At 34.3% G+C, this 20,158-nt stretch overlaps 1 protein-coding gene across 1 annotated transcript in view; it reads left to right on the top strand.

Annotated features, from left to right (window-relative positions):
* The window catches only part of LOC124178533 (glutamate receptor ionotropic, NMDA 2B), a 2,057,245-nt gene that overhangs the window by 1,888,950 nt on the left and 148,137 nt on the right, over positions 1 to 20,158 (top strand). Inside the window, exon 18 of the mRNA XM_046561964.1 lies at positions 14,322 to 14,423. Coding sequence (XP_046417920.1) covers positions 14,322 to 14,423 — 102 coding nt within the window. The remainder of the gene's footprint in view (positions 1 to 14,321; positions 14,424 to 20,158) is intronic.

Raw genomic sequence — 20,158 nt, forward strand, 5'->3', positions numbered from 1 at the left:
AATTACAGAAAATTTTAGTAAAATAAAGCCTAGTATATAAACCTGTTAAAATTTTCGTTTTGTTCTAAATTTGTGGATATATTTTTTGTTCACATGCAGAGACTTTGGAAAAAGCCAGAAAAAAGCTCAGAGTATTTCATCAAGTGATGAACAAAATATACCAGATAAAAAACGGATTCAAAGAAAAAAAAAGTCTACGTGACAAAAAAAAATTATTGAAAATTCTGACAGCGAAGAAAAAACATCATCATGCAGAAACATGCTTAAAAAAATTCCTGATCTACCATACAATTACGTCACTAACAATAACATGCAGTTTGATATTGAAAATATTCCCATTATTCATGAAGAGCCGGATGAACCAAAAGGTATATAAATCCAATGTCATGCAGACAAATATTCATCTTCGTACATACAACGATGAACGAACACGTGATCAGGACTGGTGTAATTTGTCCCATTCTACATTTTTTTTTAATAATCCATTTGAGATTATCCATCAACACATAGTAACATGACTTTTGACTGTCATTTGACCCACATCAACGAAATCAGGTACACTTTTTTGTGTACAACAAGTATTCAAAACGACTGTGGTTTATGAATAATGTTACAAATAAGTAAAAAATGATGGAAATCTGTAGTTTTCTAAACAAAATCGCCGCTTGTGATTTATAATGATCACTATGTCGGTATAAATTATTCTCATGTGCTCTTGAGCATTTGATGATGTTCACGGGTACTCTACATTGAAATAAGCGAACCCATAATTTTGACATTGAAAGCTCTTATTGCGTAAATTAGTTTTAAAGCTAAAAAATTATATAAAGATTTATATGCTGTTATATTAAAAGCCACAGACTGAAATTAGTAAAGTAGTTTTTTATATTCTGATAATTATATACGTAATTTATCATAACATCTTGTATTTATTCTCTTACAATGTTAGAAAAAATTAATTCACAAGAAAAAAATATGATTAGTGGTTTTCATTTTAGACTCCGTTTCAATTCGAACACTCAGTCGCAGCCGAGTAAAGACGTTTTGTGCGTTCAAAATGACATCATCGACCGATAAGCCTCACGGAACATTAACACAAAATGGTAGTTTCTGTCGTTCTACTTATAATTATAGTGTTCGTTATGGATTTTGTAGAAGCAATATGTTGCGTATCAAGATCAGTTGTGAGCAACTGATGCATTGCATACGTTCCTCACACTTGCGCATTCTCATATTCACATACTCTTTATTGTCAGATTCACTTGATACCATACGCAAGGTTCCAGGAGTGTTATCGCAGCCAGTACTTACCAAAGCTCCAATTGAAACAGATGATTTCAACTACACAATATCATGGCATGATATATCTTGGTCTACAACACCTTAAAAAAATCTCTGTAGTCTACATTAGTTTGTCATATAATTCAAAAAAGTTCTTGGGTGTTCGCGGCATTTTGCGTTCATATAGTTAGATTGTACCTGTTGGGTAGTTTTCAGATATCCATTTCTTTACTTGGAATACGCCAAGAAGTCGTTGGCCTTGAATCACACAAACTCTTATTGTTACCCGATTACGAAAATACTGCCTTTGTAGCATATATTTCAGAAGACTGTATTAAAATATTGACATTTTTATCTACAGACCTGAATTTACTTGTAGCACCAAGATCATGACTGCCAGTATAGGATGCATTAGCTATCTCTTCGCCATCGTACATATCTAACAGATCAGCGACGTATACACAAGGTACCTACATTTGTGACCATCTCAGTATGGCACCGAGACTAAAACTACAAAATAAGAATTACTGTGGTTGTTAACTGTATATATACCTATACGACAGTCAGTACCACCAAACTCGTGATTCAGAACTAGTTTTGGAAAATTGGCATATCTGTCAACGCCAACATTGGGTTAATTGTAGATGCAGTTAAATTTCGGTGCCATCATTCTGATTTATCTAAAGTTCTAATATTTCCTCATGTTATTTCATAGGTCTGTCCGAATCTTTGGAACGAATTATTCAAGGTTTACATTATCCTCAAAGTAATGAATCAGTATTCAGATATGACAATCGTAATCGCATTTTCCTACGGACAATTTTAATAAATTATTCAAAAAAGTTGCTGAAATAGCAGTAGAGGTGAAATCGATAACAGCAAGTTTGAATAAATTACAAACAAAATCTGATGATAACACCAACACGCCTGCAAGTGCTGAACTGCTCATGATTACAGATTCTTTACCATTTCTTACAATTGATAAGCTGAAGGATTTTGAGTACCAATTGGAAATAAATGCTACCCTAAAATCTAGTGTGGTGAGTACTTGAATAGTGTCACTCTTAGCTTGAAAATTTGACATTGGAATCACATTAGAACCTCTAAGTTTATAGTAGCTCAAATCTAGAACGATTCCTTAGGAAAGTCTTAGATTAGAAAGCTCAAGTTTTGAGAGAAAAAATGTCAGGAAGCTAACCGTTTCTTTTATATATTAAATTTCTACAAACGTTATGAATGTAGTGACGGTTATAAACTCCGCTGGATTTAAGAACTCACAGACCATTATTACCCAACAAACACAGAATAATATCAACTCATAAAGTGAAAGTCAGTACACAGCTTCAGTTGAGCGACAACGTAGTTAGGCCACAGACTGGACGAGAAATATCTGTCTGAAGTTTTGATGGTTCAAGCTTGATCCACAATTCAAATTTTCACTGACTCAAAGTACCAAAAACAAACAGCCGATTTAGATTAATTGTTAATCCCAAGTCCACGGTATCATTTCTGCAAACAATTGTCTAAGTTAAGTTCTGTGCTTTTCGACATTTTGCATTAGTGATAATTTGGGAATATTATCTAGTTTAATCAACCAAAATTTTGGAAACATGGTGAAAACATTTTTGCCTCCCGATTAGGCAACTGAAACAGCTCTTATTTCATAATCAATTGGCTTCTTCATATTTTCTTATTGTATATTTTGATCTTCAATGCCAGAAGAAATCAACTATTATGAAAAAATACGGCCATTTTAGATCATGCTGTGTATAAAATCACGTGTTATATGTATTTGTTGACCTTTTTTGCTATCGATTTTCTCAGTGCATTGAAGCGTAAAACAATTTGAGGAATTTAATGATAATTTCTTACGTCTTTTTCGATTTTGTTTTCTCAGAATAGATGCGAAAAATGAAATCTCAAAATTATAGATGTATGAAGACTGTACGAACTAATTTATTTTTGAATTTTCTTTATTGTTATGCCATGGAATTAACTTGTTGACCATTGTGAATAACCGTAGGGATTATATTTGAAACGAATTGGAGGTAACGAAGCAAAGGATACCACATTGCGTACTCTTCGAAGAGTTTTACTCAAATTCAGTGGCTCGGAATTGTCCCTGCTTGGGATTACGTGATAATTTTTAACTCTATAATTTGGCTATAATAAAGATCATCTAAGATATTATCAACAATCAAGAAATAATCAATTTACATGATAAGAATGCTAAAATTTAACCTCTGGCATTTTTTTTTTTTTTTTTACCGCGATGTACACACATGCAATTGAATTTTATGGACAGCATTCTTAGTTATTAGAACTTACGTAAAAGTGAAGTACTCATAATGATCTTCTGTCTCATATGCAATTTTGCTCAACATGGAACAGCAGTGGATAGCTACCCTTGCGGAAAAAACCCCCAAAATAACCCTCAACCTCTAAAGGGTAAATTCGTTCCCCTTAATTTAGGGTTAACCTCGAAGTCGAAGGTTTACTCCCCATTTGAGAGTTTACTTTTAAGTCGAGGGTCTACTCTCAAATCGCGGGTTTACTCCCAAGTTAAGGGCTTACCTTTTAAGTGAGGGTTAATCCCGAAGTCAAGGGTTTACCTCCAAGTTGAGGGTGAACCTTCCAATCGAGGATTCACTTCGAAAGAATTCTCGAGTCAAAAGCTAATTATGTCATTTTATTGGGATTATAGATGTAACGGTATTACAAAAGTGCATTACACAACATGAGTAAATACAATAAAAATTGACTAATCTTGAAGTTGTCTGGTTATTTCTCATTTGATATCTTAAGGCAATCATATACATATTGGTCATTCCACCAATTATTGAGTGAAGTTGTGCCGGGGGGTCTGAACTCTACATAACAAAAATTTTTATTGAAAAGTACATAACAAAGAGACCTTTCATGATTTTTTTCAAATTTTTCCGTCAAACCCTTTCGAAGATACAGTAGATCGAAAATCGCAAGATTTGCAATTCTTGACTTGAGATATTAAAAATATCAACCCCTTGTAAAATTTCTGAAAATGAATTAAATTATGGTTTTTGTGTAAAAAAGTCTCAGATTTCTGAAAAAAATATTTTCAATTTCCTACAGTGTCGGGAAAACCCTGAAAAATGAGGTCAAAAACTGAAAAACACTTTTTCTACCAATGCATCATTTTTCATTTTTTTTTAAACATTTTTTTCGAAAAGTTCAGACTTTTTTACATGGCAAATGTATTTTTTTATTTTGGGATTATCTAAAAATAAACCATAGCAAAATAAAGTTGAAAGTTCTGTGATGAATTGCCGATCTGTATTGTGCTGCTGTCACGGTCGTCGCACGAACTATCGAATGAAGTTTGAAAATGTCTGACCAAAGCATTATATTCAGCGATTTTATAGTAAATATACATGTTCAAAGTGCGAAGTGGGTAAGAAATAAAAATTATTACGCAAAAGAGTTATGACAAGGGTCAAATCTTTATTATTTGAACTCTCCTTGTCACTGTTGACATAGAAACATATGTTACAGTAGCAGAACCACGATTCTCGGCATTAGTGGTAATACAATGCATAGATTGCGTCTTTTTTACAGATACAGCATTTGCAAATCTTGACTTTAGCTGTGCTGCACGTACTTCGTATTTCTCATTTGAAATGAAAGTGAAATCAACGTTTTTAAATGACTCACGTGCCCAGTCATACAATGTCAAGGATGATAAAATTTCCTTTCTCGTGCCCATTTGAAGAGATGCTCTTGCAGCGAGACGTTTGATCGTTCCTGCTAACCCATCACATGGTCCTTTTGCATGGGATGTAGCAAAGACATGCCATTCAGCCTTTAGCCCAAAACATTCAGGTGGTAGCACAAATTGATGAATGCCGATGTGTTCTTGAACTGTTGTGGTGCTCCATCCGAAAAATAATATATTTTTGAAACATTCTGGAATTTTTGTTGATAGTTATCGTGCGACGACCGTGACTGCATATAATATATGAAATATCCAGATTTGATAATTTTCAGATAATTTCCAACAACTATCATATAAGAAATCACCGAGAAAATCGAAGCGGGTCAGTGTTTTTGATTCACCGAGTTGACGTGGGAATCCCTATATATAGTGCAGTTTATGATTTCTAATTTCAACCCTGAAAAAACTAAGTAGTATTCTTTCGGAGCGTTGCATAATTGCATGCAGGCTAAGCGAAATGCAATATCAATAGTGATCCTTACAGTATATGAGGCGATGGCTTAATTCCAGCGAGTTGTTCGAAAGTTGAATTCAAATCAATCATTGGTTTTGATGTAAATAATATATAGATAGATCATTTAAGATGTTATTGAGAATATAGGAACTTCAACGAATATCATAAGAATTACCTTGGAAATTTCACGGGTTATGTTACCCTGCAATGGAATCAAGGGTTCACCGCCAACCTTTTACATATTATATTTTCGCGTTGACACCCAAGTTTTAGAGTTTACCCTCAAGAAGAGTTTGGTGTATCCCTTGGGATTGCATGGGACAATCCCGGCAATGTTGATAGTTCACCCTCACATTTACCATCAGTTAAATTTTGGGGATACGAATTACCGTCATGGTTGAAGGTGTACCTTACAGTTTGAGGGTTAACCTTTATGTCTTGGGGATTGAACCCTCAATTGTTAGGAATTAACCTTTATCGTTAAGGGTTTACCTTCAACGTTGAGGCTTCACCTTCAAAGTCCAGGGTTCACCTTCATTTCTTGTGGATGAACCTTCAATTGTGGAGGGTTAACCTCCAACTGCTGGATATAAACCCTGTGATATACCTGTATAGCTAGCGCGAATAGCTAAGTAAGAGCTAGGTGAGTGAGGGCGTAAGAACAGGTAAGACGACACAGCAGTGGTTGCCCGACAGCCAAGCCAGGCGCAACTATTCCTTCACGTATCATGTATAAGTAATAAAGTTATATCCAACTTGAACACTACAAGCCCTCCATTATTGATGGTTTATCTTCAATTTTTGGGGGTAAACCGCCAAATTGAGGGGTTAATCCTCAACTTTCAGGGTAAACCCCTAAATTTTGTAGCTCACCCCCAAAAATTGAGGGTTTTTTCCGTGAGGGTAGTAAGTGCTAAAAATGATGACAAAGACGAAACGATATTACAAGTGTGTTAACAGCGGCCAATTGCACTTTGCATTAGTTTTCGAATTTCTCTATCTCTATAAACTAATTTTTAGTCACATTCAGCAAGATCAGAGATTGTCTTACGTTATTTCATTTCAATTTGATCCAGGAAGTGATTTCTGCACAAAAAAAATTCGGTAGAGAATCTAGTCCGCAAGAGGCGAAAAAAAATTGTACGAGGTTGAGTCTCAATTATGTATGTAAGTACAATTTTATTGCAACAAAGTTATTGCTATTTCAATTAATCTTTGCGATACCACTGAATTCTTATTTACTTTGTAATTCCATTGCAGAAAAATTTAACTGTGAAGTGGATTCTTCCAATGTAATTCATCTGATTCAGACTCGAAAATTTCTTTATGACCTTTCTCTTACAAAAATTAGGTCCATTTTTATTTCCTAGATGCAGCAACGGTGAATTACATCATGACAGATGAAGAATATGAAGAAACTTGCTGTGGGTGGTTCCGTCAAGGAAAACAAAGATTCGTCAGAGAAGACAAGGCCTAAGGCCAAAGCACAAGAATGGGGGAGGCACGAGCAATTGCACAAGCTCATACTGTGAATTAACTACAGTTCAACCAATTGGAGTCAATCTTGTATTCAATTTCAACTTACTCTAGTTTTCTAACTTACATCTGTACTGGCTCAGATTAATTCATGATACTTACCTGCAAACTGCAATTCTTATAGATTTTTAAGTTCATTTGATAGCTTCTATACCTTCACATAATATCAATCTCAAATTCTATCATGTTTTTTATGTAGTTTGTGGTAGTAGTAGAACACCATACTGACAGTATACGTATTGAAGAATGAAGTTTGTCGAAAATCCGGTCAGGAAGAAGAAAGTTTAATACTTTGAAGGACTTGAGAGTAAAAATCGACGTTTCGGCCGGGCCCTGCCGACCATCCTCAGGAATAATTTATGTAATAATTAACAAAACAGGATGCTTCAAAACAACAAATCTGAATTGAGAGCATGGAACTATGTTTAAACAAATATTTGTTGTTGTACACAATCGGTGAAAAATTAAAACAGTTGCAAGAAAACTTGTCAAAGTGACAGTTTTAGGTTAGGTGTCAAAATTTTTTGAGAAAGGTTAATAAGAGGAAAAATTGGTAAATGAGAATTGGAATATGTCAGAAAAAATGCTTAATAATAATGTGGGAATTGGAAATGGGGAAAAAGATCAGTTAAATTTGAAATGATTACTCACAAAAAATGACGACCAGTACATGCTTAGGTGTTGTTAGTGGAACAGCATTTCGGACGGAAGTGAAGGTTAGCGGGAAAAGATCCGTAAATCTATGTTGATCACGTGTGATCTTGATCTATGTTCGAAAGTCATAGATACAAAAGGCAGGCGACCAATCGGAGTAAGGGGCGCTAAGATTTGAAAACAAGAATGTGTGAGCTAGAGAATGTTGGAGTATAAGTGGCTAAGATGTTCAATATCTGTACGTTTGTTAACGGAGTTCCTTTTGTTCTTAAAGATATAAATCATTTCTTTGATGATACGTTTATACCAATTCGGTTCTGTAGCTAGGGTTATAGAATTGTTGAAATCGAAATTGTGCCCCAGGCTTAAGGAGTGATCTGCTAAAGCACATCTGTCAGTGACATGGAATTTGATATTCGAACGATGGCTAGAAATTCTATTTTTTAGGTGTTGCGACGTTTGTCCAATATAACTCATGCTACAGTCTCGACATGGTATTTTATAAACACAGTTAATTTTCTCTAAATTAGGAGTAACAGATTTTAGATGAGAAAACAGAGACAGTTTTATAGTATTAGAAATTCTAAAAGTAATTTCAATTCCCTCGTCATTCAGAATTTTTTTGATTTGGCTAGATAGATTTTCTATATACGGTATAGAGATAGAGTTTTTAAATTTATCATTAACATCGGTTAGATTGTTGGAGTCTAAATTCCAATCAATCGAGTTGTACATTTTTTCTACTCTATACTTTTTGATGTCATTAATGAATTTTTTAGGATAGCCATTGGAGATAAGAGTTGTTTCAACAAGTTTTAAATTCTTTTTAAGGAATTGAGGGTTTGAGATTCTAAGGCAACGATCAAATAAGGATATGGCGACAGATTTTTTGTGTTTAATGGGATGATGTGAGTTAAAATGAATGTATCTCGCAGACCAGGTTGGTTTGTGGTGCCAATCTAAAATTATGGTGTCATTGTGGTTAATCACCATAGTGTCTAGAAAACTGATTTTTCCAACTTCTTCCAACTCAGAGGTGAATTGAATACGTGGGTGAAAATTGTTAAACTTATTAAGAAGGAATTGTAGGTTTTCGTTCTTCACACACGTTATAATATCGTCTACGTATCGTTAGTAAAAAGGTAGGCTGAAAGGGAGATTTGAAATGATTTTTTTTCAAAATGTTCGAGTACTAGATTCGCTACTACTGGGCTAATTGGTGAGCCCATTGCTACGCCAAAGATTTGTTGGTAGAATTTGTCTTTGTAAGCAAAATAGCATGAATCTAAACAAAGTTTGGTGGCCGCTAGGAATTCTTTTTTATTGATGTTGGTGTGAGATTTCAAATTGGGCCAGTTTTTACTGATAATCGATATTGCTAGATTGGTTGGAATGTTGGTAAACAGTGATTTGACATCTAGGGATACTAACAGGTGATCAGGAGAGATTGTTTTTCCCCTGATTTTGTAAACAAAAGACCAAGTGTCCTTGATGTGATAGTCGGATGTACCTGTTATGTTTGATAAGACACAAGAATAAAATTTCGAAATTTTGTAGGTGGGAGAATTGATGTTACAAACAATCGGTCTGAGAGGAACATTTTCTTTATGAATTTTGGGAAGAAAATATATTTTAGGAGGAAGAGAGTTAAAAGTTTTGAGGTGTTTTGCAGAGTTGGAATCTATAAATTTTTTTTCTGTTGCCATAGATTTATCATATCGTTGACTTGTTTTTGTACTTTTAAGGTGGGATCACGAGAGATAAGAGTATAGGTAGTCGAGTCATTAAGAATATCTTGGCATCTTGGCAAACGTTGATTTTTACTCTCAAGTCCTTCAAAGTATTAAACTTTCTTCTTCCTGACCGGATTTTCGACAAACTTCCTTCTTCAATCTACCTCCTGGTCACGAACTTCTATCCTAAAGTATACGTATTGTCTTACTTTTGGTGACGTGAGCAACATATTCGAGATAGAGTTTGATTGAAAAATTAGGAACAAACTACACAGAAAAATTATATAACGGTAGTTACCTTGCGAAGCTATTATATAATAGCCTATGAATTCATTTTAGAAAGGATCTCAATTTTTGTTTTATCGCGAAATATAATACCATAAAATATCGATAAGTTACATTACAGGAACATCAGTGTTGACTTGATTTCATATCAGTTTCTTATACGTTACATAACGTAAAAGTTAGATACTGGTTGTAGAATTACTCTTTTTATAAATATGTTCATTATTATATAATATGTGAAGTAAAAAATACCCTGCTGGAAATTTCTACGAATTTCTAGAGAAACTGGAACATTTTTAATAGAAAATTATTGTTCTTTTGTGGTTTATCAAAAAATTGTGATTCATTTGAAAAATCGTAGATTTTTGTACTGATTCAGAAAACCTCGTTGGTTTTGTCGATCAAATTGAAAAGAACCATAATTTTTCATGAAATACTACATTTTAATTTTCGTCACAATATATAGAAATTCCTAGAATTATTTCCACCAGGGTATTGTATATAGAGTTGGAGACCAGACCAGCCAGTGGAGGGCAGACCAGCATTTTGACTCTCGAAATTTTTTCTGCCATGAGACTGTTATCTCAAACTTAAAATGCTAGAGTCGTAGGGCGAAATTTCAGAAAGTATCTCCCCGGAGGCACGTAAACCACTTATTTTTTTCTAGCAAAACTGCGAAAACTGCGTAATATTTTCTTTCTTTAATGATTTTTATTTTAATAAATGTGATCACACTCTCCAAACTAATCGTTCTTCTGATTTGTGAAAATTCAGAGAAACTTCTGCCCGTGAGATGTGACGTCATTTTTATCTTTTTTTACTTTTTTCATCCTAGTACTGGTGAATACAAAACAATTAATGTGGTTTACGCCCTTTTGGCGGAATTATTTACAATCTGTGCCTTACAGATCGGACTGATTAAATTTTCAGTTACGTTCTTATGGCAATTTTTAATTCATTTTCTCCTATGAGCCAATCTAGTCCTGAGCACTTATTATTGTGATTGATATCTACTATAGTACCTAAATATTATTACTAATGTGATATTATCGGTTAAATTGTAAGATTCTTATGAACTCCAAGAGCAATGTTAAGTAGCGTGTACTTACTTCTCGCTGTAACTTGTTGAATTTTGATATGCTACTACCTGTATTATATTAAGCAAAATACGTGTAATGGTAATATACACCCATTTCTCTATTGTTACTTGTATGACACTATATGTTCAATTTCTATATTCTAGTATCTTTGTTATGCTTTGTAATTTAAACCTAGTTACTTTTATGGCACATTCTATTTAGATATTCTGGGTGGTAATAAACAATCTTTTCATATATCCTGTATTTGGGTACTTTTTTTACAAGTTTGGAAATGTGCACATGCGCATAAAATGAATCGCCGGATGTTACACGGAGTGATAGATATGTATTAATTACGTTAATTCAACGGTTCTGATGTGGATGTATTACGTAACAGATAGGAATCTGATCTATCACTGCAAAAATATAACTGCCATGTGCTGGATGCAAAAAATAAGAACATAAACGATACATAACGGACTTGCAAGGACATGAATATCATCCATAGTATATTTGTGATATTATATCGTTGATACGTATCTCTGTTCTGTGCCTGTTATATGTATAGCTGCCATAATGGTTTGTGGCGGACATAATAGAGTAAATGTACGCTACATGTAGAGCACATGTGATGTAGCTGTCATTTCGGAAGGAACAAGATTCAAGTATTTGTTACATTACTGGGATATGAATATGCTGCCTGGGAGCTGTAACTAAAGCCCAAACGATCGCTTACACGGGTTTCATATTTTTAAATCAATTAATACGTACAAAATTATTAATGAAAATATATATTTCTCTTTAATCGATTCAGGAGTGATACTACCTTGTAATTTTTTTTTTTTTTTTGCCATTTTTTTTTATTGGCTTAAACGCTTCCTCAATTATTGAAAAATGATATCCAAAAATCTGTCCATGAGGAAAAATGTTTTGAATAGTAGAAGAGTTTATTTTTCGAATGAAATCGCGATACTGACTTGCAAGTAATTTGAGAATGAGAATTGAATGATCGTTTTTCAAATGCGTTTTCCTCAAATCCATGTTTTTCAAAGTAAATGACCAATTACCACCTTCAATTTCAAATCGATCATCTCCAAATCTTGACTATAGCTTCATAATAACATTTTCTAGTGAACTGCGTAGGATTATTTTGATTGGTCGAAATTTAACGATTTTATGACCGTTTTGCTTCCAATTTTTTCATTAGAAAAAAACTATTTCCTTCAAGTTGATGCCATTGTTACGTGCAGTCCCTCTTCACATTCACAACTGATTCTTTTCTCTTCCCATCTAGTGAAAGCTCCATTTCACCTGACTATCACCTTCTATACGCAGAACCAGGATTCGGAATTCTGTTCTTTGCATTCGCCAACGCTTTCTTCTGCTCGTCTCAAGACACACTCCTTCGTGACCTGTCGACCGACTACCTTTTCGTCTATTATCGAAACAGTTCACTTCATCTCTACCTTCCAAATTAGTCAATAAATATCAAACTTATATTTTAATATAATAACACGCATTCATACAATCCTACTGCTCGACTTCCCAGTTGCTCTTAGCTGCAAAGACGAGGTAGAACCCAGTCGGTCTTTATTCCATACCGATCGGGAACGAACGGCCCTGAAATTGTTACACCATTTTTGTGAAAATTAATATTTCCGAAAAATTCTACGCAATTCACTGGATTCTGGCATCTTCTTTTAAAATCTGTTGCGTTTTTTGTTTCAGATCAAAAATTGCAACCTGCAGGTAGTCGCCCGTGGAGGTCATTCAAAAAAAAGTTTCCTTTCATCAGCCGCTCCAACTCCATTTTGTTTTGAAATAGTAGAAGAAAAATCTGTTTGTACTTTAAGACTTAAACAATATAAATTACCTCTTAAGGGGTGATAACAGATATTGAAAGACATCAATTACCTCCTAGGGGATATTTCTAATTACTTTGTATACACCAAATTAAGGGGCATTATCTCAAATTTAGTTACAAAAAATAAATTGATATTTTTTAATTCTGTTTTTCAAACATGGTAATGAATTCGTAAAAAACACAGTATTGTTTTCTTGATTATTCCGAAATAAAATAATGGTGGAGTGTCTGATGAACAGAAACTTCTTTTTGTCTCGAATGACCGCAATTTTAATCGAGAACCAAAATTAAAAAAGATTTCCAAATGAAGATAACAAAATCTAGTGAATTACATAGGGTCTTGCAGGGATATTAATTTGTACAGAAATGGTGTCAATTAGAAGAAAAAAGTTTTTTCAAAGTGGCAAAATCGATCAAAATTCGATCATACAATCATTAAATTAAATTTGAATCAATTGAAAAAATCTTACTTTCTTCACTAGAAAATGTCATTAAAAAGCTACTATCAAAATTTGGAGTTGATAAGTTGAAAGTTGAAACCGCTAGTTCGGTGCGTGCCTTGAAAAACATAGAGAAACGCATTTAAACGTGAGCATTCGAAGCTCGCCCTCAAATTACCTAAGATTTGGAATCGTGCCTTCACTCGAAGAATCGACTGTTTCGAAGATTTGAGAAATCTTCTCTTACATGCAGACTCTTGGGAATCATGTTTGTTCAGGGAGATGGCAAAAAGATATAAATCATTGGATCCGCGAACGAGTGATTGAGGACGAGTGTAAATGAAACGAAATGATGTTGAGATGGAGAGAGATAATGATTAACAATAACCGAGGTCTTTATTGATCTTAATGCGGCGATACAGACCGTATCGCAAGAGAACTTTATACAGACTTATGGTTTACAGAGCGAGAGAACACACAGATTACACACATACACGATTTTGAGACATTAGACAATACATGGGTTACAGCTGATAGGTTTTGAGTCGCGACACGGGCAAGCGGCGAGATTTGACTCAGAGACGGCAAGTCAACATTGCATGCGAGTGTGCGTCCATGTGTGAGGACGATTTTGAGCGCCGCGAGACACACATTTAACTAATTCGATACTTTGCCGAAACAATGTTCGATGAATTAAAGAAGCATTTGAGCCTTAAAAAAAAAAATAGTCACAAAATCACACTGTAGTATTACCGCTTCACAAAATCATTAGTCCATGAAAAATGTTCCCGTGATATTCAAATGAAACGGAGATATAGAATCTATATGTAAATATTTTTTGCTGACGATATATTACATCTGTCCGCGAATATTCAAATGTATAAATTTTCATTACGATAAATTTATATACTTTCCGCTTTCTTGGAATATCGTGTGAATATTTTTGATGCACTAAGAGTTCTTTTAACCGATTAAAATCGAATATAAATCTCGATTATCAGTTTTGTATGTGTTAATGCATTTAAAAATATAAACTTCGTATCAGCGAGCACCCGAATTAAGGAGGCTCCGTTTATTTGTGAAAAACTAAAATTTTTCGTTTGAGTCCGATGAAAATTGGAAAAAAATTTTCTTTGATAAAGTTTACTGAACATACTCTGTAGCCAATTGATTCAATTTTCACGCTGTTCTGTGAAATGTTATTCACTTCCATGAATAAGAATGTTACAATCATTTTCAATCAGATTCGTCAACGCTGTGGAAGTGGCCACCCCAAGGGACATGACGAGGAATCATATAGCAAGCACAGAATACGCCGGACAGTTTCTGCCAACGGAGATTTACAGGTAATATGTTGTAATTAATCTTATGCATGGATTTTAGAGGGTCTTGACTGTGTAACATGATAAGTCAACGAACTTATTGTATGATTAATTAGATCAGCTACAGTGTTTGGTCTCAGTATACCCGGAGTAGTCTTTAACAAGGAAGGTATCCCAGCCCGAACTCTCCGATTTGATTTCTGCTGTAATATGTTATAGTAGACTAAAAACTAAACGACACGTATTTTTTTTTATCGGCCATGAAACACTTTAAAGAGGTGAAACCATCCTTCAAAGTGAGACATGTCAAGGGGCGATTTGGCAGTTTCACCCACGTAAACATGATATTTTTTAACCAATCCAACTAGAAAAATTTTCTCAGGAAGAGAAATGGAAAATGTATTTTTCTCAAAGATGTAAAAAAAAATTAAGAGGGTGAGCCAGCCCTAAATATGATCACATTTATGCAAAAAAATTGTCTGATTCAAGTCTTAAAATCTGAAAAAATATAGATTGCGTAAAAATACGAAAGAAAATTTACTTATTTTCGGATTTTTCCGAAAAAAATATTGGCTGGGGTAACTACCCTCGAACGCTGTTTATCTTGCGTGTATGCCAAAGATCGTAAAATTTAAGTCTAAAAATCTGAAAAAATATATAATGCGTACGAACACGAGGAAAATATGACATATCATTGGATTTTCTCGAAAAAAATATTGGAGGGGTAACTGCCCTTGAACGCTGTTTATCTTGCTTCTACGCGAGGAATGGTCCAATTGAAATTTGAAAATTTTTCAAAAATATATATTGCGTATGTTACGTGGGGGTGAGGGTGTACTGAGCGGTGGTAGTTAATGATTAATTGAATAATCAAGCTCCCACGTAACGACAATGAATAATAATTAAAACTAAGAGAAGACCTACCTTTCGATAAGCCGGTATTTTGCAGGATCGTGCTGCTATGGTCCTGTACAGGTCTGTGAGGTTTGTTTAAATTGTTGAGGCAATTTTACAATAATAGAAAAAAATGGGAAGAAGGTCGTTCAAAATAAATGTTTAATATGATTTGACTGGTAAAAGATGAAGTATATTCTATTTCGATTTGGTTATTGAAATGCCTGGTAACAATCAATGGTAATAATGATATATGAGCCGAAAATTACAATTTATAAAGTCTTCAAGTTTATAAAAAAAATCGTGTGTTATACTATTCTAATGGATATTATTATTTGGTACCAGGAACATCTACTCTGAACGATGGTTAACTAGCTGGTCGTGATTATTGTATTGCATCTCTCTTTTTAGATTATCTTGAATCAATTATATATATTATGGTTAAGTCTTATTCGTTAATTCTTGGAAACAATAAGTACGATTTAATTGGGGGTAGTGAAGCTAGCCACCAATTCTAGACTTAATTTTGAATGAAAAGTACTGAAGTAGATTTTGATTATAAAGGTGAAACAAGAATTCGTTCAATTTCGAAGATTAACACTCGGATTGACTTAGCTTTAGGTGAATCGGTCGACGAGATTGAGAGCCGTCGGATCGTGTCGGTCTGCGTCGGAAGAATGCTGGACCAGGGGCCTCACCTCAAATTTGGAAGAGTTGATCAATCGAATGATGTTGAACGTCGGTCACTTAGTCTTTTTAGATTTAGAATGATATCTTGTTAACGAAAGTTATAGTTGAAAGTGTCAATTTTCTGATTTTAATATATGATGAAATTGATTGCAACGATTTATTTATTGAAAATGATAGTGTAATTATTATTATTTTTACTTAAGATTACCTGATTCGCTTGAATCAGGGCCGAACTCAATTTAATTGTGGAAAATGGAATATCATAAAAATGTCTATTCGCGAAATGATGAGATTGTGTAAAGAACAGAAAAGATGGAAATGTAGAAGATAGTGAGTCTTTTGCAGCTAACAGAATAACTGAATGCTCGAATTTGACGAATTAGCGCGAGACTTTAGGCCGGTCACAACTAAGATTTTCCAAACGCTACTCTTGCTCGAGAGGGCTAATCCGGGTTTACGTCCACGCACTTCGCGACTTGACAGACGAAAGACGCGGCTTCTTGGGCCCGAGGGTCCAAGGAGCTGCAGTTGTAATAAGTTACAACGGTAATTAGCCAATGGGGAGCGAGGCGACCTCCTGGCGCCCAAATCCACATGGTCAGCGTCACTTCACGCTCTCCAACGGTGGTCCGACGATTCTCAATCTCGTCGGTGACACATTGAAAATATGAACAAAAGATATTTGCATGCAATCTTCACACATTCATTCATACATTCCAATGAGTAATCTATTTTAATTTGATGGTTCTGAAGGTAGTGGTTTATCCTAGTTATTGATTATAATTTCAATATAAAAAGAGGGTTATTTCCAGGCTGAGCACTACTGATACTAACTCAGCAGTCTCTCATCTCAGTTCTTGGTACCAGCTAAATAAACGAAAGTTGAACCTTATACTAGGGATCGTTGTTGGTCTCTACGTGACTTTTGCCAGGAGGGGTGGAACTCGCTGTTATTAGAATATGAGATTTGATGAAATGATATATGTGCATTGAAGTAATCAAAGAAATGATATGAAATGGAATTTTAAAAAGGTACGCCAAGGCAGTACGTCGGGGCGTAACACGTATGTACACAAAAGAAAATTACGTATTTTCGTATTTTATTGAAAAAAAATATTGGACGTGGTAACTACCCCTGAACGCTATTCACCTTGTGTGTACGTGAAAAATGGTCAAATTCAAGTCTAAGAAACTGAAAAAATATACATTCCGTATAAAAGTGAAGTATATATGACGTATCTTTGGATTTTCTCGAAAATCAAAATTGAACGGAACTACCCTTAAAATGCTTTGAATTGTTGAGGATTTTTATCTTCTCACTGTATCATCAAAGGCTCAAAAATAAATCATCTGAAACAAAGACAACGTAATGTTTTGAATGAATTTTAATACGTTTTATTGGTATAACTTGTCATTACGAAAATTATAAACACAACATTATTAACTTTCGAATCTTGAACAATAATGATAGTCGTCGGAAAAGTGTTTGAAGGACAAGGATTTTTTACACCATGAACATCCAATAACAGCAACGCCTGTGCAGCCTTCGATTCCGCAATGGGTCTTACAAGAGTCCCCGAAACTGAAATCAACTGGATTTTCGAATTTTTATGGTTTTTCATAAATGTATTCAGATTTATACCAAAAATATTTGAAAAGATTAATGTATCACGGAGAGGATAATTGATTGATAGTGGACCAAAGATTGCAGTTTTACAATGTTATTTCTTGAATGTAGACTGATTTCATGATTCATGTGCCATTCAAAATGGCACTGTCGGAAAAGTGTCGCGCGAAATTCTTCCAAATTCTAAGCCCGTATACATCTAAGGGTTGGATTTTTCCTGTCGTCCCTGTTGTTTATAATTTTAGAATAATATTTTCATTCCGGGGTTGACTTTCTGCTACTACTGCAGGACAATGATCACTCCATGAATCAATTAGTAATACGCTGCTTTGTCCTATATTTGGACAACATATTTCCGTCAACCAAGGTTCAATGTGATCTGAAAGGAATAAAAAGAAGTGAATGCGGCTGAAGGTATATTCTTTTGAGTAAGAATGTTAGATAAAAATTATGTTATATTTATACCTGAAGTAAGTTTTCCAGATTTTGATGCCGCTATATAAATAATAATGGGTCTGAATAAATTTGCTTCTACAGCCGGCCCAAACTTACCACTTTGAATATGAATTCGTCCATCAACGTTATCTATGTTTAAATTTAGACATTTTATGATTATGCCTTCTTTGGTTTTCCCTTTATATCATTCATTCATTTCGTAATTAATCGTTTGAAGAATATACGTTATCTTCTACCAATCAAAATCATATTTAACCGTTTATTTTGAACGATAACCTATCCTACTTCATTATACATTAGCCTCAACCATTGAAACAACTCTTACAGACCTGTATAAGACTAGGCAACAACGTGAGTGATGAAAGTTTCCGTCCAGCTGATATCAGCGATTGTATTGTGTAACTATGGGTTGTAGATGTAACTGACTGGACAAGGCACTGTACTTGCTTTTCTCCTTCGACACTCAAAGTTTTGAATTCAAAAATTTGCTATATCGTGCTCGACATGAGCCACAAATTCATCTGCCTTCAATCATAATCGTTCAGCATCCTCCGAAGTTGGTCTGGTGATATTGATTTTCCTATGTACTATTCTGTGTGCGTGTTTAAATCGATTTAACCATTTTTTTGTAGCTGTAAATCGGAAATCTTCATACCCAATTTCTTTCTGGGCTTGTGAAGTCCAATTGCGTAAATCATTATCATGAAGGATGAAACTGGCGTCGATAGCTGCTTTGAAATTATTCAAAGCAATGTCACAAATTCCAGCGATTTTTTCTCTTTAAGTGCCATCTTTATCTAATGAATGAGCCCATCGTCACAATCGATTTAAAGATTGCACTCTTTTGAAATTTTTTTTTACAGTGTCAATGCGTAAATTTCATTTTGTCCGCTTCTCCAGAAATCTACGGCTCTTGATGTAATCATATGATACATTTTCTTCGTCTTTCGTACACTTATTTGTATGTGGCAGAGGCTGGATTGGTGAAGTATGCATAATTATCATCTTCTATTATTTGGGAATTAGTATCTTTGTATTGTTCTTGAAAATATAAGGAATCTTCAATCGTCATTTCTGCGCCATTAAATTCATTCATCACGGCCAATAAAATATTTTCGATGTTCTCTTCAATTCAATAAAAGCAAGATAAACAGCGTTTAAGGGCAGTTATCCCTCCAATATTTTTTTCGAGAAAATCCAATGATATGTCATATTTTCCTCGTGTTTGTACGCATTATATATTTTTTCAGATTTTTAGACTTAAATTTTACGATGTTTTGCATACGCACAAGATAAACAGCGTTCGAGGGTAGTTACCCCAGCCAATATTTTTTTCGAGAAAATCCAATGATATGTCATATTTTCCTCGTGTTCGTACGCATTATATATTTTTTCAGATTTTTAGACTTAAATTTTACGATGTTTTGCATACGCGCAAGATAAATAGCGTTCGAGGGTAGTTACCCCAGCCAATATTTTTTTCGGAAAAATCCGAAAATAAGTAAATTTTCTTTCGTATTTATACGAAAACTATATTTTTTCAGATTTTAAGACTTGAATCAGACAATTTTTTTGCATAAACGTGATCATATTTAGGGCTGGCTCACCCTCTTAATTTTTTTTTTTCATTTTTGGGAAAAATACATTTTCCATTTCTTTTCCTGAGAAAATTTTTCTAGTTGGATTGGTTAAAAAATATTATGTTCATATGGGTGAAGCTGCCAAATCGCCCCTTGTCATGCCTCACTTTGAAGGATGGTTTCACCCCTTTAAAGTGTTTCATGGCCGATAAAAAAAAATACGTGTCGTTTAGTTTTAGTCTACTATAACATATTACAGCAGAAATGAAATCGGAGAGTTCCGGCTGGGATACCTTCCTTGTAAGTATACTTCAGCCGATTGTCTGACGTAGTGATCAATGGGCTGTGAAAAATAATGATGGCTGTCACGGGAATAATTCAATGTTGTCATTTCACTACATCTTATATGGTATTTTTTCAATGCATGGGTTCAATGCGTTTAGCATTGCTCAAATCGAAATGGTTTAGAATTGTGACCTTCAAATTCAGCTAGAACATTATTTTCAAAATAT

The sequence above is a fragment of the Neodiprion fabricii genome, chromosome 3, assembly GCF_021155785.1.
Source record: "Neodiprion fabricii isolate iyNeoFabr1 chromosome 3, iyNeoFabr1.1, whole genome shotgun sequence".
In the NCBI taxonomy this organism is placed as follows: domain Eukaryota; kingdom Metazoa; phylum Arthropoda; class Insecta; order Hymenoptera; family Diprionidae; genus Neodiprion; species Neodiprion fabricii.